Raw genomic sequence first — 24,787 nt, 5'->3', positions numbered from 1 at the left:
ATTATTCATTGTTAGTTGACGGTCCCCTAGACCGAGAAACTCTATCTAAATACAGCATTGCCATAGAAGCTACTGATAAAGGAACTCAACCACTTGACAGCACAAGTGTTTTTATTATAAATGTTTCAGATGTTAATGATAACCCACCAGTCTTCTCTGATGATGTCATTAATGTGTATGTAAAGGAAAACAGCGAAGTGGGAGCTGTGCTTAAATCAGTCACTGCAAATGATGCTGACAGCAATCAGAACAGCAAAATTAGTTATTCCGTTTTACAAAATAATTCTAACTTACCGTTATCTACCCTGGTGAACATCAACTCAGAGACTGGAGACATCATCAGCCTGCAGTCTTTTAACTACGAGGAGCTAAAAACATTTCAGTTTAAAGTTCAGGCCACAGACTCTGGTGTTCCTCCACTAAGCAGCAACGTGACTGTTAACGTTTTAATCCTGGATGAAAATGACAACAATCCAACAATTATGGCTCCTTATTCTGAGCTGGGTTCTGTTAACAGTGAGACCATCCCCTATTCTGCTGAAGCAGGGTACTTTGTAGCAAAGATCAGGGCTGTGGACGCAGATTCTGGATACAATGCGCTGCTTTCTTATCACCTGACGGAGCCCAAAGGAAACAACCTGTTCAGGATCGGAACCAGCACCGGGGAGATCAGGACTAAGAGGAGGATGAGCGACAACGACCTGAAGAGTCACCCCTTGGTGGTGCTGGTTTCTGATAACGGAGAGCCTTCTCTGTCAGCTACTGTGTCTATTGATGTGGTGGTGGTTGAAAGCACAGCTGACATCCAGACTCAGTTCAGAAACGTGCCTCTAAAGGAGGACAGCTTCTCGGATCTGAACCTGTATCTGCTGATCGCCATCGTGTCGGTGTCGGTCGTCTTTCTGCTGAGTCTGATCAGTCTAATAGCTGTCAGATGCCACAGGACAGACGGTGGTTTCAGCAGGTACAGCGCCCCGATGATCACCACCCACCCTGACGGGAGCTGGTCTTACTCTAAAGCTACTCAGCAGTATGACGTGTGTTTCAGCTCAGACACACTGAAGAGTGACGTAGTGGTTTTCCCCGCCCCGTTCCCGCCTGTAGATGCTGAACTGATCAGTATTAATGGAGGAGACACTTTTACCAGAACTCAGACCTTACCTAACAAAGACAAGGTAAGATAATTAAACGACACCGTCAATTCGACATGACACAACTGATCCTAGGTAGATTTTTAGCATGTTAAAGGCTGTTTCGCATTTTTTTAATTTTTACACATTGCATTTCGAAGTGTTTGTTTTTTTATTTAGGTTCACATGTAAATCGTATTTCTGCACAAAGAAATTACATTTTTGGCAGTTTTACTTATAGTCAATGGTCTTTGGAGGCTATGGTGTTGTCCATGATGCAGAAAAGTGTTTCACTGTTAGAAGTTAATTTTCCTTTCAATCAGCAGCTGATAATTTATCTGGCGTTGCTGGGAAAATATATATTTTTTATTTTATTCACATAGTAAATAATTACAGGTGTAAAGCTAATGATATAATATAATATAATATTATTACATCATATTATATTATATTATATATGACTATAGAATAGAACTTATTGTGATACAACACAATGTAATTTAATGTAATAAAATATCATATCATAATATAATTTAATATAAAATGAAGGTCATTATAATATAATATTAAGGTTATTTTAAATACGTTTTATAAAGTTCTGTGTTAGTCTATAGCTTGGTATTTATTTCAAGTTAGAACATAATTGCAGTTCATGTACAACACCACATGGTGACACTTAAGACCGTTACATTTAGGTTTTATTAGACACAAGAGCGGACTCCTCAGATTCAGAGGGTGGAGCGTTTTTTCTACTCTTTGTTAAGATGAGACACAGCACTGGAGACAAACTGGACATGTATTTAGCCTTTAAAAAAGATAAATACTGGATTTGGTATTTTTTAGTAAAATCTGTTTGATTAGCGACGCTGAGTTAAAATCCAAGCATTCTTCGGCTGGATGAAATCATGGATTTACCAAGAGAACTGGGCCGTTTCTCGCTTTGCGTTTTGTTTGTGCTGCTACGCTGCGGATGGGAATCTGCTTCTGCTCAGCTCTCATATTCCATCTCAGAGGAGGCGATCCCAGGGACTTCAGTTGGAAATGTTGCGAAGGATTTGGATATTAATATCCATGATTTGGAGTCACGCATGTTTCAGATCGTAGGTGCGTCAAAAAGGACGTATTTTGATGTCAATTTGAAAACGGGCGTTCTGTATGTGAAAGAAGGATTAGACCGAGAGGAGCTTTGTGCCAAATCCAAAACATGTACTGTTAATATAGAAGCCGTGTTGAGCAACCCGATGAAGCTTTACCGGATAGAAATAACTGTAAGAGACATAAACGACAACGCGCCAGTTTTCTCGGAGCAATATCAGTCGATTGATGTGCCTGAAAATACTTTACCGGGAGTAAAATTCGGGCTAATAGAAGCATCAGATTTAGATGTTGGGCAGAACGGTGTTAATACGTACAAGCTGAGTAAAAACGATTATTTTTTGTTGGAAATACACAAAGGAGGAGACGGTGCGTCTGCCGAGCTGGTGCTGATGAAGTCGTTAGATCGGGAGACATACTCCGTCATTGAGCTCACGCTGACTGCAGAGGACGGAGGAAATCCGCCAAAGTCAGGCACATCAAAGATAGTTATTACAGTTTTAGATATTAATGATAACCACCCTGTTTTCGGTAAATCTTTATATAAGATTCAGATTCCTGAAAACGTAGATGTAGGAACGAGAATAATTATTTTGAATGCGACAGACGCAGATGAGGGTTCAAACAGTGAGGTAGAATATTCCCTGAGGAAAAGAGGTCAGGATCAAATTTTAGATCTGTTTCAGATTGACTCGCTAACAGGAGCGATTATGGTTAAAGGTAACATCGATTATGAAGAGAATCCTGCGTTTGAGATCCACGCTCAGGCCAGTGACAAAGGACAGCCTCCAATGTCCGCTCACTGTAAAGTTTTAGTAGAGGTGGTTGATTTGAACGATAACGCCCCTGAGATCACCGTGACGTCACTACTAAACACGGTGAAAGAGGACGCACCTGTAGGAACAGCTGTAGCCCTTGTGTCGGTGCTGGACAAAGATGGAGGCAGAAACGGAGCAGTGACGGCTGTTATTGTAAATGAAAGCCCGTTTACACTGGAAACCAATTATAAAAATTATTACTCGTTAGTGGTTAATGGGCCGCTTGATAGAGAGAATGTGTCTGAATACAATGTTACTATAATGGCATCTGATGAAGGGACTCCATCTCTATCCAGCTCAAACACATTTAATGTTCAGGTTTCTGACGTGAATGACAACCCGCCCCGATTCCCGGAACCAGTAATTAATGTTTACGTAAGAGAAAACAGTCCAGTAGGTGCGGTTATTAAAACTGTGTCTGCTGTTGATGCTGATGTTGGGAACAACTGTCAGGTCAGCTACTCGTTTTTACAAAGTGAGAAAACAGCTTCATCATCTCTGGTGAACATCAACTCAGAAACTGGAGACATCATCAGCCTGCAGTCTTTTAACTACGAGGAGCTAAAAACATTTCAGTTTAAAGTTCAGGCCACAGACTCTGGTGTTCCTCCACTCAGCAGCAACGTGACTGTTAACGTTTTAATCCTGGATGAAAATGACAACAATCCAACAATTCTGGCTCCTTATTCTGAGCTGGGTTCTGTTAACAGTGAGACCATCCCCTATTCTGCTGAAGCAGGATACTTTGTAGCAAAGATCAGGGCTGTGGACGCAGATTCTGGATACAATGCGCTGCTTTCTTACCACCTGACGGAGCCCAAAGGAAACAACCTGTTCAGGATCGGAACCAGCACCGGGGAGATCAGGACTAAGAGGAGGATGAGCGACAACGACCTGAAGAGTCACCCCTTGGTGGTGCTGGTTTCTGATAACGGAGAGCCTTCTCTGTCAGCTACTGTGTCTATTGATGTGGTGGTGGTTGAAAGCACAGCTGACATCCAGACTCAGTTCAGAAACGTGCCTCTAAAGGAGGACAGCTTCTCGGATCTGAACCTGTATCTGTTGATCGCCATCGTGTCGGTGTCGGTCGTCTTTCTGCTGTGTCTGATCAGTCTAATAGCTGTCAGATGCCACAGGACAGACGGTGGTTTCAGCAGGTACAGCGCCCCGATGATCACCACCCACCCTGACGGGAGCTGGTCTTACTCTAAAGCTACTCAGCAGTATGACGTGTGTTTCAGTTCAGACACACTGAAGAGTGACGTAGTGGTTTTCCCCGCCCCGTTCCCGCCTGTAGATGCTGAACTGATCAGTATTAATGGAGGAGACACTTTTACCAGAACTCAGACCTTACCTAGCCAAGACAAGGTAAGATAATGTTTGGCATAATCTCTTTTTTGAGACTCCCTTTGTTTTACACAACATAGTTAACATCTGCGATGGCTTGCTCAAATCCTGTTTGAAACTCTCATTTGTGAAATAAGCATATCCTAAAGCCCTTTTTTAAGTCTATAATGTCACACAATTTGTTTTGGGGGCTCTTTTTTTGTCTGTTTGTTTATTGTTCGTTTATCCTATCAAAAATGCTGAAGCAGTTTAGAGGTCACCGCGTAAATATTTATATTTTTTGCTTAAAATTTTCCAATTTATTTTTGTGGACACTTTATTCATAACCATGGATTTATTCATTTGAAACTATTAACAATTTTTTAGATACATTGTTTTTAACGAGGCTTGACTTCCCATATTATATTTGTCAATTAACGATATTAACCCACTTTGCTTGGCAGAATCAGTTAAACAAAAACTATGGCAGAAAAATATCAAGCACTTCTTATATATTTAGTTATTTTAAACAATTTCTTTAGATGACAATGTACACACGTTTCCAAAATTGTCTGTAGTTGTGAAACTGAAATCATTCATTAGTTTGTTCAACTATTTCTTTAATAGTATTCCAAGTCTGTGCCTTTGGTACTGCATGTTACTTCCGCGATTTAGATCCGGGGCTTATCATGAAACATCCGGGGCTTCAGCCCAAGTAGCCGGGTCTAACGCCGCCCCTGGTGCCTAGAAGGTTTTTCGCTGTTCGTGGTGCTGAAAGTTACTTCTAGTCCTACATCAGCCATTGAACTTTTATCAGTAAAATACTAGAACTAACGAAACACCTGGAAATGGGAGATTTTCGTTTTTCACACGTCTTTTATTTTATTTTTTCATTCAACTGTTGTGAAATGTTTTTTTTCCAATAGAAACTAAGCATAAACGATTACAAAACAATATAGAATCACTTAAATCAACATGTAATCACTTACTGCTCTCTAAAATTTGATATAAAAGTATCGTTTCTAATGGGGCTGTTAATTGTTAAGCGGCATGTTTCTCAGAAAACTGTTAAAACCCCAGACTATAACTGAAAATGGCAATTACAGTAAATTTAGACAGCAATCAATAATCCTATTAAATGAACATGTGAATAATAGATGTTTTATGATCATTTTAAAAGAGATAGACGATCACTTTACTTTAATGGACGTTTTTGATATGTAATTTATTTTAAATTATTGTACCGCTTGATTATGTCCACATGAGGACGGTGTAGACCATTACATATTTTTTCACCACATGTCGATCCCGGCTCCTCCCATGAAGAACATACATTTTCAAACAGACAAAAGGTTTGAGGAGAAGGAGAGCAGAGCACCAAGATCACTCATTTCTGCTTCGCCTATTTTATATTTTCACTTCAAACTTGTGATTTTTGGAAATTATTTAGTCAGATATTTTTGGTGTATATGCGCAATGGCGCATTTTCCTGGAGGATGGAGATCTTTGTGGATTTATCTCGCCGTCGTGCTGTTGGATTGTTTTTGGGAAACGGTCTCAGGACAAGTCTCTTATTCCGTCTCAGAAGAGGTCAATCGGGGGACGGTTGTCGGAAATATTGCAAGAGATCTCAATCTTCATGTCCAGGAGCTTGAATCTCGAATGTTTCAGATCGTTGCCGGATCAAAGACAAAGTATTTCGAGGTAAATCTAAAGACTGGTGCGCTCTTTGTTAACGAGAGGATAGATCGGGAGGAGCTCTGCAGCGAAGGGGCCAAATGTTCACTTAACGTAGAAGCTGTAATTAATAATCCTCTAAAGCTTTACAGATTTGAAATCACAATATTGGATGTTAATGATAACTCTCCGTCATTTCTCAGTACGGTCCAGTCAATTAACGTGAGCGAGAACACAGCAGCGGGGGAAAAAATCCCCCTGAATGCTGCGGAGGATTTAGACGTGGGTAAAAATGCTGTTAATGCCTACAAGCTCAGTCAAAATGAACATTTCTCTCTGATCACTCACAAAGGAGAGACTATAACACCGGAACTGGTTCTTCAGAGAGTTTTGGACAGAGAGAAACAATCTGTGGTTCAACTCATACTGACTGCTGTTGATGGGGGAACACCAGCTAAGTCTGGCTCTATGACCATATTAGTGAATGTGCTGGATAATAATGACAATTCACCTGTTTTCAGTCAGACATTATACAAAGCCAGGGTGTATGAGAATGCAAAGGTAGGCACACCAATAATACAAATAAATGCTACTGATTTAGATGAGGGACAAAATGGGAAAGTATTTTATTCATTTAATAAAATAGGTCGCGGAAAACAAACTGAACTGTTTGCTATCGATAAAATAACAGGGGTTGTTACAAATAAAAGAAATATTGACTTTGAGGAAAATAATGTTTTTGAGATTCGAGTTCAGGCCAGTGATGGAGCTTCCTCTCCTCTCACCTCACATGCTAAATTACTGATTGAAGTCTTAGACATGAATGACAATGCTCCTGAGATCTCAGTCACATCTCTGGTAAACTCAGTGAAAGAAGATGCATCTATTGGCACTGCTGTTGCTCTCGTTTCAGTATTTGATAAAGACAGTGGTAAAAATGGCATGGTCAACTGTAAAATGTCTAATCATGTTCCATTTAAGCTAGATTTGAATTATAAGAATTATTATTCATTAGTTGTGGACGGTCCTCTGGACAGGGAAACATCATCTCAGTATAATATCAGCATCACTGCTACAGATGAGGGCACCCCCCCTCTCTTCAGCACCAGTGTCATTCATGTCCAGGTCTCTGACGTAAATGACAACAAACCTGTTTTTACAGAAAACATCATAAATATTTGTATTAAAGAAAATGCTCCAACAGGAGCAGTAATTAAAACAGTGTCAGCAGAGGATGCAGACGCTGACCAGAATGGTCAGATTAGTTATTCACTTTTACATGAGAACAGAAACCTGCTGTCATCAATTATAAACATCAACTCAGAGACTGGAGACATCATCAGCCTGCAGTCTTTTAACTACGAGGAGCTAAAAACATTTCAGTTTAAAGTTCAGGCCACAGACTCTGGTGTTCCTCCACTCAGCAGCAACGTGACTGTTAACGTTTTAATCCTGGATGAAAATGACAACAATCCAACAATTCTGGCTCCTTATTCTGAGCTGGGTTCTGTTAACAGTGAGACCATCCCCTATCCTGCTGAAGCAGGGTACTTTGTAGCAAAGATCAGGGCTGTGGACGCAGATTCTGGATACAATGCGCTGCTTTCTTATCACCTGACGGAGCCCAAAGGAAACAACCTGTTCAGGATCGGAACCAGCACCGGGGAGATCAGGACTAAGAGGAGGATGAGCGACAACGACCTGAAGAGTCACCCCTTGGTGGTGCTGGTTTCTGATAACGGAGAGCCTTCTCTGTCAGCTACTGTGTCTATTGATGTGGTGGTGGTTGAAAGCACAGCTGACATCCAGACTCAGTTCAGAAACGTGCCTCTAAAGGAGGACAGCTTCTCGGATCTGAACCTGTATCTGCTGATCGCCATCGTGTCGGTGTCGGTCGTCTTTCTGCTGAGTCTGATCAGTCTAATAGCTGTCAGATGCCACAGGACAGACGGTGGTTTCAGCAGGTACAGCACCCCGATGATCACCACCCACCCTGACGGGAGCTGGTCTTACTCTAAAGCTACTCAGCAGTATGACGTGTGTTTCAGCTCAGACACACTGAAGAGTGACGTAGTGGTTTTCCCCGCCCCGTTCCCACCTGTAGATGCTGAACTGATCAGTATTAATGGAGGAGACACTTTTACCAGAACTCAGACCTTACCTAACAAAGAAAAGGTAAGATTAACATTATTTTTGAAATGCAATATCTGTTAAAGTGTTGTATTAATGGTTTTTAACAGGATCACATTTCACATCTCTTAATCTTTGCGTCATTGTTTTCTTGCCTTGTGGGTTTCTAGTGCTTCTAAAGACAAATCCAATGTGTGTATGAATGATCTGTCAAAATTTGGTCACTAGCCATTTTGAGCAATTTTTAAAGTTTCCTTATTGTCATGTCAGAAAAAGATAAATTAGCACACAACTCCTAAGGATTCACTGCCACTGGAAATGGAAGAGCAACAGTTCTACTCAAAACTCCTCACCTCATAAACCAAGATTAGCCAAGTGGTGCTCGCTGCAGAACCACAAAGGCGGAGCTGCACCAGAGTCAGCCCCACCCATTCCATCAGAGTCAGTCCAATTCCTTCCAGTTGTCAGACTTGATAGTATTCTGGAACCAAAGAGGGTGTTATATCATCTAAAATGCAAGATTGAGGACTGAGTTGAGAAGTTAACTCAACCGTTTTTGTAAAGGTTCCATATAATTAAAAATCTAACTTTTGGAACTTTTGATAATGTTATATTGTCATTTCCTCATAAGAAACACGCCAAAGCCATTTTTGGCCTCGTTCACACATTTTCCTCCCATCTCGGCTTCAATTTGGTCCTCTCCTCTGAAGCGGGTCTGGTCTTCGTTCTCAAATCTGGATATTCTGTGAATTTTCTGACAAATAATCCCTGAAATGACTTCTACTGAGACACCGCCGAAAAATCATACATCCGATCTAAAAAAACGCACTGAATGGCACAATCACATGTGACGCCACTAGCTCGGTGTCAGATGTAGTGGTGAAGTGGTTTTGCAGCAGCTTATGTAGTTTTGCGCAGGTTCGCCTCCCTGTAATGGTGCAAACTTTTTTCTTCTTTCCTAGCTACACTTGCCAGTACTATGTTTTTAACCATTTATTGGTATACCGTAATATAATGACTAATGTGTTTGTTTTTCTATTTATTCGTTTATTTAGCCAGTGTGAGTCCATTTGTGAGCAGAGTTTCAACTAAAATGCTGTTCAGGAACGACCAAATTCAAAGAACTTTTAGAGACATAAATATTTTGCAGAAAATAAACATTACAACTAAAATATAAACAAATTAAATGTTTCAGCTGGCTAAATAGATTGCAGCCGACCCCACCGAGTGTCGAACCAACATCAACAGAGGGGAAAGCAAGATTTAAGTGACACGATGTTACCACTAGACTACACCAAATAACTTCCTGTAGATGTTGTTGGTTCTATCAGAGCGGCTATGGATACATTTGCTCAGAGAGTAATAGTCGTAATTTATTATTGTTATTATTATTATTATTATTATTATTATTATTATTATTATTATTATTATTATTATTATTATTATTATTATTATTATTATTATATTAATATAAATATTATTATTACTCTTCTTATATGATGATGATGATGATGATGATGATGATGATGATGATGATGATGATGATGATTAATATTAAATAATATCATTAATATTTTTTTGTTAATTTTTATAAGGTTTATTTTCCTATGAAGAGCAGCAGCTCATATCTAAGGATTTTCTTTGTGCTCTTTCCGAGTGCAGTTACTACTCACGTCCACGTGAGGACATTATAGACCGTCACATATTGATGGACAAAATGTTTCTGAACGCCCCTCCCAGATATAAAGGATGATTTTGCTCAGGTCTTTGTTACAAAGAGTCGTTGTGAGGAAGAAGACAGGGTTCTTTGTCTTCTCTAGGAGACTATTTCATTTTACTCGTTCTCAAAAGCGTGGACCTGTCGAGGAATAATGGATGTCTTGTAATTTTTTTTAATAAGTGCATAACACGATGCCGATGCAAAGGAAACGCGGAGCTTGTGGATATTATTTGCTCGTTTGTATTTTGGATTGCTGCTGGAAGCTGGTATGTGGGCAGCTCTCTTATTCTATTTCGGAAGAGGCAAGTCCAGGGACCTCTGTGGGAAATCTCGCCAAAGATCTGAACATAAACGTGCAGGATTTAGAAGCGCGGATGTTTCAGCTCGTTAGCGGATCAAAGAGACAATATTTCGACACAAATCTGAAAACAGGAAGTCTTTATGTCAGTGAACGAATCGATCGAGAGGAGCTTTGTGCAAAGGCTACAAAATGCACTGTTAATGTCGAGGCCGTGATGAACAGCCCGCTAAAGCTGTACCGTTTGGAAATAATTATCCTTGATGTAAATGATAACGCCCCATTTTTTCCTGAGAAATTACAGACTATTAATATAGCGGAAAGTATTTCACCAGGGGGGAAATTTGGTATTATAGGAGCGTCGGATCTGGATGTCGGGAAGAATGGCGTTAGCACATACAAGCTGAGTCCAAATGATTACTTTGCTATAGACATCCACAAAGGAAGAGACAGTGTGTCTGCTGAGCTTGTGCTCCAAAAGGCTTTAGACCGGGAAAAACAACCCATCATTAGGCTCACACTGACTGCAGTTGATGGTGGAAACCCGCCAAAGTCAGGCACATCACAAATTATAATAAATGTTTTAGACAATAATGACAATGCTCCGGTTTTTAGTAATTCTTTATACAAAGCCAGCATAACTGAGAATCTATCTGTGGGGCACACAGTCATTGTTTTAACTGCAGTAGACGCAGATAACGGAATAAATGCAGAAGTAGAATATTCTTTAAGAGGAAAAGGCCAAGATCTCATTTTAGATCTGTTTCAGATTGACTCGCTAACAGGAGCGATTATGGTTAAAGGTAACATCGATTATGAAGAGAATCCTGCGTTTGAGATCCACGCTCAGGCCAGTGACAAAGGACAGCCTCCAATGTCCGCTCACTGTAAAGTTTTAGTAGAGGTGGTTGATTTGAATGATAACGCCCCTGAGATCACCGTGACGTCACTACTAAACACGGTGAAAGAGGACGCACCTGTAGGAACAGCTGTAGCCCTTGTGTCGGTGCTGGACAAAGATGGAGGCAGAAACGGAGCAGTGACGGCTGTTATTGTAAATGAAAGCCCGTTTAAACTGGAAACCAATTATAAAAATTATTACTCGTTAGTGGTTAATGGGCCGCTTGATAGAGAGAATGTGTCTGAATACAATGTTACTATAATGGCATCTGATGAAGGGACTCCATCTCTCTCCAGCTCAAACACATTTAATGTTCAGGTTTCTGACGTGAATGACAACCCGCCCCGATTCCCGGAACCAGTAATTAATGTTTATGTAAGAGAAAACAGTCCAGTAGGTGCGGTTATTAAAACTGTGTCTGCTGTTGATGCTGATGTTGGGAACAACTGTCAGGTCAGCTACTCGTTTTTACAAAGTGAGAAAACAGCTTCATCATCTCTGGTGAACATCAACTCAGAGACTGGAGACATCATCAGCCTGCAGACTTTTAACTACGAGGAGCTAAAAACATTTCAGTTTAAAGTTCAGGCCACAGACTCTGGTGTTCCTCCACTCAGCAGCAACGTGACTGTTAACGTTTTAATCCTGGATGAAAATGACAACAATCCAACAATTCTGGCTCCTTATTCTGAGCTGGGTTCTGTTAACAGTGAGACCATCCCCTATTCTGCTGAAGCAGGGTACTTTGTAGCAAAGATCAGGGCTGTGGACGCAGATTCTGGATACAATGCGCTGCTTTCTTATCACCTGACGGAGCCCAAAGGAAACAACCTGTTCAGGATCGGAACCAGCACCGGGGAGATCAGGACTAAGAGGAGGATGAGCGACAACGACCTGAAGAGTCACCCCTTGGTGGTGCTGGTTTCTGATAACGGAGAGCCTTCTCTGTCAGCTACTGTGTCTATTGATGTGGTGGTGGTTGAAAGCACAGCTGACATCCAGACTCAGTTCAGAAACGTGCCTCTAAAGGAGGACAGCTTCTCGGATCTGAACCTGTATCTGCTGGTCGCCATCGTGTCGGTGTCGGTCGTCTTTCTGCTGAGTCTGATCAGTCTAATAGCTGTCAGATGCCACAGGACAGACGGTGGTTTCAGCAGGTACAGCACCCCGATGATCACCACCCACCCTGACGGGAGCTGGTCTTACTCTAAAGCTACTCAGCAGTATGACGTGTGTTTCAGCTCAGACACACTGAAGAGTGACGTAGTGGTTTTCCCCTTCCCGTTCCCGCCTGTAGATGCTGAACTGATCAGTATTAATGGAGGAGACACTTTTACCAGAACTCAGACCTTACCTAACAAAGACAAGGTAAGATAATTAAACGACACCGTCAATTCGACATGACACAACTGATCCTAGGTAGATTTTTAGCATGTTAAAGGCTGTTTCGCATTTTTTTAATTTTTACACATTGCATTTCGAAGTGTTTGTTTTTTTATTTAGGTTCACATGTAAATCGTATTTCTGCACAAAGAAATTACATTTTTGGCAGTTTTACTTATAGTCAATGGTCTTTGGAGGCTATGGTGTTGTCCATGATGCAGAAAAGTGTTTCACTGTTAGAAGTTAATTTTCCTTTCAATCAGCAGCTGATAATTTATCTGGCGTTGCTGGGAAAATATATATTTTTTATTTTATTCACATAGTAAATAATTACAGGTGTAAAGCTAATGATATAATATAATATAATATTATTTCATCATATTATATTATATTATATATGACTATAGAATAGAACTTATTGTGATACAACACAATGTAATTTAATGTAATAAAATATCATATCATAATATAATTTAATATAAAATGAAGGTCATTATAATATAATATTAAGGTTATTTTAAATACGTTTTATAAAGTTCTGTGTTAGTCTATAGCTTGGTATTTATTTCAAGTTAGAACATAATTGCAGTTCATGTACAACACCACATGGTGACACTTAAGACCGTTACATTTAGGTTTTATTAGACACAAGAGCGGACTCCTCAGATTCAGAGGGTGGAGCGTTTTTTCTACTCTTTGTTAAGATGAGACACAGCACTGGAGACAAACTGGACATGTATTTAGCCTATAAAAAAAGATAAATACTGGATTTGGTATTTTTAGTAAAATCTGTTTGATTAGCGACGCTGAGTTAAAACCTGAGCATTCTTCGGCTGGATGAAATCATGGATTTACCAAGAGAACTGGGCCGTTTCTCGCTTTGCGTTTTGTTTGTGCTGCTACGCTGCGGATGGGAATCTGCTTCTGCTCAGCTCTCATATTCCATCTCAGAGGAGGCGATCCCAGGGACTTCAGTTGGAAATGTTGCGAAGGATTTGGATATTAATATCCATGATTTGGAGTCACGCATGTTTCAGATCGTAGGTGCGTCAAAAAGGACGTATTTTGATGTCAATTTGAAAACGGGCGTTCTGTATGTGAAAGAAGGATTAGACCGAGAGGAGCTTTGTGCCAAATCCAAAACATGTACTGTGAATATAGAAGCCGTGTTGAGCAACCCGATGAAGCTTTACCGGATAGAAATAACTGTAAGAGACATAAACGACAACGCGCCAGTTTTCTCGGAGCAATATCAGTCGATTGATGTGCCTGAAAATACTTTACCGGGAGTAAAATTCGGGCTAATAGAAGCATCAGATTTAGATGTTGGGCAGAACGGTGTTAATACGTACAAGCTGAGTAAAAACGATTATTTTTTGTTGGAAATAAACAAAGGAGGAGACGGTGCGTCTGCCGAGCTGGTGCTGATGAAGTCGTTAGATCGGGAGACATACTCCGTCATTGAGCTCACGCTGACTGCAGAGGACGGAGGAAATCCACCAAAGTCAGGCACATCAAAGATAGTTATTACAGTTTTAGATATTAATGATAACCACCCTGTTTTCGGTAAATCTTTATATAAGATTCAGATTCCTGAAAACGTAGATGTAGGAACGAGAATAATTATTTTGAATGCGACAGACGCAGATGAGGGTTCAAACAGTGAGGTAGAATATTCCCTGAGGAAAAGAGGTCAGGATCAAATTTTAGATCTGTTTCAGATTGACTCGCTAACAGGAGCGATTATGGTTAAAGGTAACATCGATTATGAAGAGAATCCTGCGTTTGAGATCCACGCTCAGGCCAGTGACAAAGGACAGCCTCCAATGTCCGCTCACTGTAAAGTTTTAGTAGAGGTGGTTGATTTGAACGATAACGCCCCTGAGATCACCGTGACGTCACTACTAAACACGGTGAAAGAGGACGCACCTGTAGGAACAGCTGTAGCCCTTGTGTCGGTGCTGGACAAAGATGGAGGCAGAAACGGAGCAGTGACGGCTGTTATTGTAAATGAAAGCCCGTTTAAACTGGAAACCAATTATAAAAATTATTACTCGTTAGTGGTTAATGGGCCGCTTGATAGAGAGAATGTGTCTGAATACAATGTTACTATAATGGCATCTGATGAAGGGACTCCATCTCTCTCCAGCTCAAACACATTTAATGTTCAGGTTTCTGACGTGAATGACAACCCGCCCCGATTCCCGGAACCAGTAATTAATGTTTATGTAAGAGAAAACAGTCCAGTAGGTGCGGTTATTAAAACTGTGTCTGCAGTTGATGCTGATGTTGGGAACAACTGTCAGGTCAGCTACTCGTTTTTACAAAGTGAGAAAACAGCTTCATCATCTCTGGTGAACATCAACTCAGAGACTGGAGACATCATCAGCCTGCAGTCTTTTAACTACGAGGAGCTAAAAAAATTTCAGTTTAAAGTTCAGGCCACAGACTCTGGTGTTCCTCCACTCAGCAGCAACGTGACTGTTAACGTTTTAATCCTGGATGAAAATGACAACAATCCAACAATTCTGGCTCCTTATTCTGAGCTGGGTTCTGTTAACAGTGAGACCATCCCCTATTCTGCTGAAGCAGGGTACTTTGTAGCAAAGATCAGGGCTGTGGACGCAGATTCTGGATACAATGCGCTGCTTTCTTATCACCTGACGGAGCCCAAAGGAAACAACCTGTTCAGGATCGGAACCAGCACCGGGGAGATCAGGACTAAGAGGAGGATGAGCGACAACGACCTGAAGAGTCACCCCTTGGTGGTGCTGGTTTCTGATAACGGAGAGCCTTCTCTGTCAGCTACTGTGTCTATTGATGTGGTGGTGGTTGAAAGCACAGCTGACATCCAGACTCAGTTCAGAAACGTGCCTCTAAAGGAGGACAGCTTCTCGGATCTGAACCTGTATCTGCTGATCGCCATCGTGTCGGTGTCGGTCGTCTTTCTGCTGAGTCTGATCAGTCTAATAGCTGTCAGATGCCACAGGACAGACGGTGGTTTCAGCAGGTACAGCGCCCCGATGATCACCACCCACCCTGACGGGAGCTGGTCTTACTCTAAAGCTACTCAGCAGTATGACGTGTGTTTCAGCTCAGACACACTGAAGAGTGACGTAGTGGTTTTCCCCGCCCCGTTCCCACCTGTAGATGCTGAACTGATCAGTATTAATGGAGGAGACACTTTTACCAGAACTCAGACCTTACCTAGCCAAGACAAGGTAAGATAATGTTTGGCATAATCTCTTTTTTGAGACTCCCTTTGTTTTACACAACATAGTTAACATCTGCGATGGCTTGCTCAAATCCTGTTTGAAACTCTCATTTGTGAAATAAGCATATCCTAAAGCCCTTTTTTAAGTCTATAATGTCACACAATTTGTTTTGGGGGCTCTTTTTTTGTCTGTTTGTTTATTGTTCGTTTATCCTATCAAAAATGCTGAAGCAGTTTAGAGGTCACCGCGTAAATATTTATATTTTTTGCTTAAAATTTTCCAATTTATTTTTGTGGACACTTTATTCATAACCATGGATTTATTCATTTGAAACTATTAACAATTTTTTAGATACATTGTTTTTAACGAGGCTTGACTTCCCATATTATATTTGTCAATTAACGATATTAACCCACTTTGCTTGGCAGAATCAGTTAAACAAAAACTATGGCAGAAAAATATCAAGCACTTCTTATATATTTAGTTATTTTAAACAATTTCTTTAGATGACAATGTACACACGTTTCCAAAATTGTCTGTAGTTGTGAAACTGAAATCATTCATTAGTTTGTTCAACTATTTCTTTAATAGTATTCCAAGTCTGTGCCTTTGGTACTGCATGTTACTTCCGCGATTTAGATCCGGGGCTTATCATGAAACATCCGGGGCTTCAGCCCAAGTAGCCGGGTCTAACGCCGCCCCTGGTGCCTAGAAGGTTTTTCGCTGTTCGTGGTGCTGAAAGTTACTTCTAGTCCTACATCAGCCATTGAACTTTTATCAGTAAAATACTAGAACTAACGAAACACCTGGAAATGGGAGATTTTCGTTTTTCACACGTCTTTTATTTTATTTTTTCATTCAACTGTTGTGAAATGTTTTTTTTCCAATAGAAACTAAGCATAAACGATTACAAAACAATATAGAATCACTTAAATCAACATGTAATCACTTACTGCTCTCTAAAATTTGATATAAAAGTATCGTTTCTAATGGGGCTGTTAATTGTTAAGCGGCATGTTTCTCAGAAAACTGTTAAAACCCCAGACTATAACTGAAAATGGCAATTACAGTAAATTTAGACAGCAATCAATAATCCTATTAAATGAACATGTGAATAATAGATGTTTTATGATCATTTTAAAAGAGATAGACGATCACTTTACTTTAATGGACGTTTTTGATATGTAATTTATTTTAAATTATTGTACCGCTTGATTATGTCCACATGAGGACGGTGTAGACCATTACATATTTTTTCACCACATGTCGATCCCGGCTCCTCCCATGAAGAACATACATTTTCAAACAGACAAAAGGTTTGAGGAGAAGGAGAGCAGAGCACCAAGATCACTCATTTCTGCTTCGCCTATTTTATATTTTCACTTCAAACTTGTGATTTTTGGAAATTATTTAGTCAGATATTTTTGGTGTATATGCGCAATGGCGCATTTTCCTGGAGGATGGAGATCTTTGTGGATTTATCTCGCCGTCGTGCTGTTGGATTGTTTTTGGGAAACGGTCTCAGGACAAGTCTCTTATTCCGTCTCAGAAGAGGTCAATCGGGGGACGGTTGTCGGAAATATTGCAAGAGATCTCAATCTTCATGTCCAGGAGCTTGAATCTCGAATGTTTCAGATCGTTGCCGGATCAAAGACAAAGTATTTCGAGGTAAATCTAAAGACTGGTGCGCTCTTTGTTAACGAGAGGATAGATCGGGAGGAGCTCTGCAGCGAAGGGGCCAAATGTTCACTTAACGTAGAAGCTGTAATTAATAATCCTCTAAAGCTTTACAGATTTGAAATCACAATATTGGATGTTAATGATAACTCTCCGTCATTTCTCAGTACGGTCCAGTCAATTAACGTGAGCGAGAACACAGCAGCGGGGGAAAAAATCCCCCTGAATGCTGCGGAGGATTTAGACGTGGGTAAAAATGCTGTTAATGCCTACAAGCTCAGTCAAAATGAACATTTCTCTCTGATCACTCACAAAGGAGAGACTATAACACCGGAACTGGTTCTTCAGAGAGTTTTGGACAGAGAGAAACAGTCTGTGGTTCAACTCATACTGACTGCTGTTGATGGGGGAACACCAGCTAAGTCTGGCTCTATGACCATATTAGTGAATGTGCTGGATAATAATGACAATTCACCTGTTTTCAGTCAGACATTATACAAAGCCAGGGTGTATGAGAATGCAAAGGTAGGCACACCAATAATACAAATAAATGCTACTGATTTAGATGAGGGACAAAATGGGAAAGTATTTTATTCATTTAATAAAATAGGTCGCGGAAAACAAACTGAACTGTTTGCTATCGATAAAATAACAGGGGTTGTTACAAATAAAAGAAATATTGACTTTGAGGAAAATAATGTTTTTGAGATTCGAGTTCAGGCCAGTGATGGAGCTTCCTCTCCTCTCACCTCACATGCTAAATTACTGATTGAAGTCTTAGACATGAATGACAATGCTCCTGAGATCTCAGTCACATCTCTGGTAAACTCAGTGAAAGAAGATGCATCTATTGGCACTGCTGTTGCTCTCGTTTCAGTATTTGATAAAGACAGTGGTAAAAATGGCATGGTCAACTGTAAAATGTCTAATCATGTTCCATTTAAGCTAGATTTGAATTATAAGAATTATTATTCATTAGTTGTGGACGGTCCTCTGGACAGGGAAACATCATCTCAGTATAATATCAGCATCACTGCTACAGATGAGGGCACCCCCCCTCTCTTCAGCACCAGTGTCATTCATGTCCAGGTCTCTGACGTAAATGACAACAAACCTGTTTTTACAGAAAACATCATAAATATTTGTATTAAAGAAAATGCTCCAACAGGAGCAGTAATTAAAACAGTGTCAGCAGAGGATGCAGACGCTGACCAGAATGGTCAGATTAGTTATTCACTTTTACATGAGAACAGAAACCTGCTGTCATCAATTATAAACATCAACTCAGAGACTGGAGACATCATCAGCCTGCAGTCTTTTAACTACGAGGAGCTAAAAACATTTCAGTTTAAAGTTCAGGCCACAGACTCTGGTGTTCCTCCACTCAGCAGCAACGTGACTGTTAACGTTTTAATCCTGGATGAAAATGACAACAATCCAACAATTCTGGCTCCTTATTCTGAGCTGGGTTCTGTTAACAGTGAGACCATCCCCTATCCTGCTGAAGCAGGGTACTTTGTAGCAAAGATCAGGGCTGTGGACGCAGATTCTGGATACAATGCGCTGCTTTCTTATCACCTGACGGAGCCCAAAGGAAACAACCTGTTCAGGATCGGAACCAGCACCGGGGAGATCAGGACTAAGAGGAGGATGAGCGACAACGACCTGAAGAGTCACCCCTTGGTGGTGCTGGTTTCTGATAACGGAGAGCCTTCTCTGTCAGCTACTGTGTCTATTGATGTGGTGGTGGTTGAAAGCACAGCTGACATCCAGACTCAGTTCAGAAACGTGCCTCTAAAGGAGGACAGCTTCTCGGATCTGAACCTGTATCTGCTGATCGCCATCGTGTCGGTGTCGGTCGTCTTTCTGCTGAGTCTGATCAGTCTAATAGCTGTCAGATGCCACAGGACAGATGGTGGTTTCAGCAGGTACAGCACCCCGATGATCACCACCCACCCTGACGGGAGCTGGTCTTACTCTAAAGCTACTCAGCAGTATGACGTGTGTTTCAGCTCAGACACACTGAAGAGTGACGTAGTGGTTTTCCCCGCCCCGTTCCCACCTGTAGATGCTGAACTGATCAGTATTAATGGAGGAGACACTTTTACCAGAACTCAGACCTTACCTAACAAAGAAAAGGTAAGATTAACATTATTTTTGAAATGCAATATCTGTTAAAGTGTTGTATTAATGGTTTTTAACAGGATCACATTTCACATCTCTTAATCTTTGCGTCATTGTTTTCTTGCCTTGTGGGTTTCTAGTGCTTCTAAAGACAAATCCAATGTGTGTATGAATGATCTGTCAAAATTTGGTCACTAGCCATTTTGAGCAATTTTTAAAGTTTCCTTATTGTCATGTCAGAAAAAGATAAATTAGCACACAACTCCTAAGGATTCACTGCCACTGGAAATGGAAGAGCAACAGTTCTACTCAAAACTCCTCACCTCATAAACCAAGATTAGCCAAGTGGTGCTCGCTGCAGAACCACAAAGGCGGAGCTGCACCAGAGTCAGCCCCACCCATTCCATCAGAGTCAGTCCAATTCCTTCCAGTTGTCAGACTTGATAGTATTCTGGAACCAAAGAGGGTGTTATATCATCTAAAATGCAAGATTGAGGACTGAGTTGAGAAGTTAACTCAACCGTTTTTGTAAAGGTTCCATATAATTAAAAATCTAACTTTTGGAACTTTTGATAATGTTATATTGTCATTTCCTCATAAGAAACACGCCAAAGCCATTTTTGGCCTCGTTCACACATTTTCCTCCCATCTCGGCTTCAATTTGGTCCTCTCCTCTGAAGCGGGTCTGGTCTTGGTTCTCAAATCTGGATATTCTGTGAATTTTCTGACAAATAATCCCTGAAATGACTTCTACTGAGACACCGCCGAAAAATCATACATCCGATCTAAAAAAACGCACTGAATGGCACAATCACATGTGACGCCACTAGCTCGGTGTCAGATGTAGTGGTGAAGTGGTTTTGCAGCAGCTTATGTAGTTTTGCGCAGGTTCGCCTCCCTGTAATGGTGCAAACTTTTTTCTTCTTTCCTAGCTACACTTGCCAGTACTATGTTTTTAACCATTTATTGGTATACCGTAATATAATGACTAATGTGTTTGTTTTTCTATTTATTCGTTTATTTAGCCAGTGTGAGTCCATTTGTGAGCAGAGTTTCAACTAAAATGCTGTTCAGGAACGACCAAATTCAAAGAACTTTTAGAGACATAAATATTTTGCAGAAAATAAACATTACAACTAAAATATAAACAAATTAAATGTTTCAGCTGGCTAAATAGATTGCAGCCGACCCCACCGAGTGTCGAACCAACATCAACAGAGGGGAAAGCAAGATTTAAGTGACACGATGTTACCACTAGACTACACCAAATAACTTCCTGTAGATGTTGTTGGTTCTATCAGAGCGGCTATGGATACATTTGCTCAGAGAGTAATAGTCGTAATTTATTATTGTTATTATTATTATTATTATTATTATTATTATTATTATTATTATTATTATTATTATTATTATTACTATTATTATTATTATTATTATTATTATATTAATATAAATATTATTATTACTCTTCTTATATGATGATGATGATGATGATGATGATGATGATGATGATGATGATTAATATTAAATAATATCATTAATATTTTTTTGTTAATTTTTATAAGGTTTATTTTCCTATGAAGAGCAGCAGCTCATATCTAAGGATTTTCTTTGTGCTCTTTCCGAGTGCAGTTACTACTCACGTCCACGTGAGGACATTATAGACCGTCACATATTGATGGACAAAATGTTTCTGAACGCCCCTCCCAGATATAAAGGATGATTTTGCTCAGGTCTTTGTTACAAAGAGTCGTTGTGAGGAAGAAGACAGGGTTCTTTGTCTTCTCTAGGAGACTATTTCATTTTACTCGTTCTCAAAAGCGTGGACCTGTCGAGGAATAATGGATGTCTTGTAATTTTTTTTAATAAGTGCATAACACGATGCCGATGCAAAGGAAACGCGGAGCTTGTGGATATTATTTGCTCGTTTGTATTTTGGATTGCTGCTGGAAGCTGGTATGTGGGCAGCTCTCTTATTCTATTTCGGAAGAGGCAAGTCCAGGGACCTCTGTGGGAAATCTCGCCAAAGATCTGAACATAAACGTGCAGGATTTAGAAGCGCGGATGTTTCAGCTCGTTAGCGGATCAAAGAGACAATATTTCGACACAAATCTGAAAACAGGAAGTCTTTATGTCAGTGAACGAATCGATCGAGAGGAGCTTTGTGCAAAGGCTACAAAATGCACTGTTAATGTCGAGGCCGTGATGAACAGCCCGCTAAAGCTGTACCGTTTGGAAATAATTATCCTTGATGTAAATGATAACGCCCCATTTTTTCCTGAGAAATTACAGACTATTAATATAGCGGAAAGTATTTCACCAGGGGGGAAATTTGGTATTATAGGAGCGTCGGATCTGGATGTCGGGAAGAATGGCGTTAGCACATACAAGCTGAGTCCAAATGATTACTTTGCTATAGACATCCACAAAGGAAGAGACAGTGTGTCTGCTGAGCTTGTGCTCCAAAAGGCTTTAGACCGGGAAAAACAACCCATCATTAGGCTCACACTGACTGCAGTTGATGGTGGAAACCCGCCAAAGTCAGGCACATCACAAATTATAATAAATGTTTTAGACAATAATGACAATGCTCCGGTTTTTAGTAATTCTTTATACAAAGCCAGCATAACTGAGAATCTATCTGTGGGGCACACAGTCATTGTTTTAACTGCAGTAGACGCAGATAACGGAATAAATGCAGAAGTAGAATATTCTTTAAGAGGAAAAGGCCAAGATCTCATTTTAGATCTGTTTCAGATTGACTCGCTAACAGGAGCGATTATGGTTAAAGGTAACATCGATTATGAAGAGAATCCTGCGTTTGAGATCCACGCTCAGGCCAGTGACAAAGGACAGCCTCCAATGTCCGCTCACTGTAAAGTTTTAGTAGAGGTGGTTGATTTGAATGATAACGCCCCTGAGATCACCGTGACGTCACTACTAAACACGGTGAAAGAGGACGCACCTGTAGGAACAGCTGTAGCCCTTGTGTCGGTGCTGGACAAAGATGGAGGCAGAAACGGAGCAGTGACGGCTGTTATTGTAAATGAAAGCCCGTTTAAACTGGAAACCAATTATAAAAATTATTACTCGTTAGTGGTTAATGGGCCGCTTGATAGAGAGAATGTGTCTGAATACAATGTTACTATAATGGCATCTGATGAAGGGACTCCATCTCTCTCCAGCTCAAACACATTTAATGTTCAGGTTTCTGACGTGAATGACAACCCGCCCCGATTCCCGGAACCAGTAATTAATGTTTATGTAAGAGAAAACAGTCCAGTAGGTGCGGTTATTAAAACTGTGTCTGCTGTTGATGCTGATGTTGGGAACAACTGTCAGGTCAGCTACTCGTTTTTACAAAGTGAGAAAACAGCTTCATCATCTCTGGTGAACATCAACTCAGAGACTGGAGACATCATCAGCCTGCAGACTTTTAACTACGAGGAGCTAAAAACATTTCAGTTTAAAGTTCAGGCCACAGACTCTGGTGTTCCTCCACTCAGCAGCAACGTGACTGTTAACGTTTTAATCCTGGATGAAAATGACAACAATCCAACAATTCTGGCTCCTTATTCTGAGCTGGGTTCTGTTAACAGTGAGACCATCCCCTATTCTGCTGAAGCAGGGTACTTTGTAGCAAAGATCAGGGCTGTGGACGCAGATTCTGGATACAATGCGCTGCTTTCTTATCACCTGACGGAGCCCAAAGGAAACAACCTGTTCAGGATCGGAACCAGCACCGGGGAGATCAGGACTAAGAGGAGGATGAGTGACAACGACCTGAAGAGTCACCCCTTGGTGGTGCTGGTTTCTGATAACGGAGAGCCTTCTCTGTCAGCTACTGTGTCTATTGATGTGGTGGTGGTTGAAAGCACAGCTGACATCCAGACTCAGTTCAGAAACGTGCCTCTAAAGGAGGACAGCTTCTCGGATCTGAACCTGTATCTGCTGATCGCCATCGTGTCGGTGTCGGTCGTCTTTCTGCTGAGTCTGATCAGTCTAATAGCTGTCAGATGCCACAGGACAGACGGTGGTTTCAGCAGGTACAGCGCCCCGATGATCACCACCCACCCTGACGGGAGCTGGTCTTACTCTAAAGCTACTCAGCAGTATGACGTGTGTTTCAGCTCAGACACACTGAAGAGTGACGTAGTGGTTTTCCCCGCCCCGTTCCCACCTGTAGATGCTGAACTGATCAGCATTAATGGAGGAGACACTTTTACCAGAACTCAGACCTTACCTAGCAAAGACAAGGTAAGAATACGTTTTGCTTTACAGGTTTTGGACATGTGGGGGAAAAAATAAGCATAGCATTTTTTTTTCTCCTTTTCTGAGAAGACTTATTAAAATTCCTTTATCAAAAGTGTAATTTTGACGTGAGCATAACAAAATTATGCAGCATTCTTCTAAAAGTGTTAACATTATCCATCACATCTCAAAGGTTTATTTATTTATTTATTTATTTATTTATTGTTTATTTATTTATTTATTTATTTATTTATTTATTTATTTATTTATTTAACGAGATTAGTAAGTTTATTGCAACTATATACCATAATGCTGAACATGGTTTATATTTTCATGTTGTGTTTCATACATTTAGAGTTTTATTTAGGCAGTTTTATATTTAATGCGGCTCAAAACTATTTTGCAATTAAAATGAGCCCCTTTTCCACATTTCTCATGCAACCATAAACTCATGGTCTATTTGATTCAGTTTAGGGAAAACATAAATAAAACTACAGATCCGCATATATTATCTTCACTAATATAATTTGCAATCAATTGTGTTCATAGTATTCATGAAAATTATTTCGACAGATGGTAAATTGGTAAATTTATTCATTCATCCATTTTCCAGTATTATATTTGAAGGTTTTTGAGTGCGATCGCGGGTCGAGCGTTCTTTAGATTTGAAAAAAAAAAAAAAAAAAAAAAAGAATTAAAAAAGCAGAATGAAACGGATTTCTACCTCTCTGCCGCTGTCCGTGGTGCTGCAAGTGCGTGTGTGTTTCTGCGTCACTGACGCCATTGACAAAACAAATACATACCAGTATTATAATAACGAACACAAAAACGACGGAATTTTGTTGCAAATTAAACTGAACGTATGTCCCCATAACTTTGTAATTCCGTCCTCACAGTAAAGGCGAAATAATTTTAAAATATGAACGAATCTAAAAAGCAACACATGTAAATTATTAAATAAAAAAGTGAGCCTTTTGCATTGGATTAGAAGTGTTTAATACAGTTTCAGAACGTTTCACGGATTCGGGATTTGTAAAGCGTG

The 24,787-nt window shown here is 40.3% G+C and overlaps 7 protein-coding genes across 12 annotated transcripts in view; all 7 read left to right on the top strand.

Moving 5' to 3' along the window:
- The window catches only part of LOC107373858 (protocadherin alpha-8), a 2,962-nt gene extending 1,535 nt beyond the window's left edge, over positions 1–1,427 (top strand). Inside the window, exon 1 of the mRNA XM_015941998.3 lies at positions 1–1,427. This exon is cut by the window's left edge and continues 1,535 nt beyond it. Within this exon, the coding sequence (XP_015797484.3) occupies positions 1–1,184 (1,184 nt within the window). The 3' untranslated portion in view covers positions 1,185–1,427.
- LOC107395889 (protocadherin 2 alpha c) overlaps positions 1–24,787 on the top strand; it is a 171,913-nt gene that overhangs the window by 66,898 nt on the left and 80,228 nt on the right. Inside the window, exon 1 of one of the 6 annotated variants that reach the window (XM_070551809.1) lies at positions 13,196–15,699. The exons of the other annotated variants lie outside the window; for them this stretch is intronic. Coding sequence (XP_070407910.1) covers positions 13,324–15,699 — 2,376 coding nt within the window. The 5' untranslated portion in view covers positions 13,196–13,323. Of the gene's footprint in view, positions 1–13,195; positions 15,700–24,787 lie in introns of those variants that run through there. 6 annotated transcript variants of the gene reach the window in all.
- Positions 1,621–4,431, top strand: LOC107373856 (protocadherin alpha-8). The gene has a single exon (XM_070551868.1). The coding sequence runs from the start codon at positions 2,036–2,038 to the stop codon at positions 4,418–4,420; it is 2,385 nt and encodes a 794-aa protein (XP_070407969.1). The 5' UTR covers positions 1,621–2,035; the 3' UTR covers positions 4,421–4,431.
- Positions 5,669–9,514, top strand: LOC139070135 (protocadherin alpha-8-like). Its single transcript, XM_070551824.1, has one exon. It carries the CDS (start codon positions 5,669–5,671, stop codon positions 8,258–8,260), a length of 2,592 nt encoding a protein of 863 aa, XP_070407925.1. The 3' UTR covers positions 8,261–9,514.
- Positions 9,762–12,688, top strand: LOC139070152 (protocadherin alpha-8-like). Its single transcript, XM_070551864.1, has one exon. The coding sequence runs from the start codon at positions 10,088–10,090 to the stop codon at positions 12,470–12,472; it is 2,385 nt and encodes a 794-aa protein (XP_070407965.1). The 5' UTR covers positions 9,762–10,087; the 3' UTR covers positions 12,473–12,688.
- On the top strand, positions 15,745–20,807 carry LOC107373857 (protocadherin alpha-8-like). Its single transcript, XM_015941996.3, has one exon. It carries the CDS (start codon positions 16,957–16,959, stop codon positions 19,546–19,548), a length of 2,592 nt encoding a protein of 863 aa, XP_015797482.3. The 5' UTR covers positions 15,745–16,956; the 3' UTR covers positions 19,549–20,807.
- LOC107373269 (protocadherin alpha-8) lies at positions 21,033–23,804 on the top strand. Its single transcript, XM_015941431.3, has one exon. The coding sequence runs from the start codon at positions 21,376–21,378 to the stop codon at positions 23,800–23,802; it is 2,427 nt and encodes an 808-aa protein (XP_015796917.3). The 5' UTR covers positions 21,033–21,375; the 3' UTR covers positions 23,803–23,804.

Source organism: Nothobranchius furzeri, chromosome 1, assembly GCF_043380555.1.
Source record: "Nothobranchius furzeri strain GRZ-AD chromosome 1, NfurGRZ-RIMD1, whole genome shotgun sequence".
NCBI classification, from domain to species: Eukaryota; Metazoa; Chordata; class Actinopteri; order Cyprinodontiformes; family Nothobranchiidae; genus Nothobranchius; species Nothobranchius furzeri.
Note: the sequence above shows the minus strand (reverse complement) of the source record. Positions and strands in the feature narration are given on the sequence as shown.

Bases quoted from the DNA above. Each gene is read 5' to 3' on its own strand.
- LOC107373856 (XM_070551868.1), top strand. From the start codon at position 2,036: ATGGATTTACCAAGAGAACTGGGCCGTTTCTCGCTTTGCGTTTTGTTT.
- LOC139070135 (XM_070551824.1), top strand. From the start codon at position 5,669: ATGTCGATCCCGGCTCCTCCCATGAAGAACATACATTTTCAAACAGAC.
- LOC139070152 (XM_070551864.1), top strand. From the start codon at position 10,088: ATGCCGATGCAAAGGAAACGCGGAGCTTGTGGATATTATTTGCTCGTT.
- LOC107373857 (XM_015941996.3), top strand. From the start codon at position 16,957: ATGTCGATCCCGGCTCCTCCCATGAAGAACATACATTTTCAAACAGAC.
- LOC107373269 (XM_015941431.3), top strand. From the start codon at position 21,376: ATGCCGATGCAAAGGAAACGCGGAGCTTGTGGATATTATTTGCTCGTT.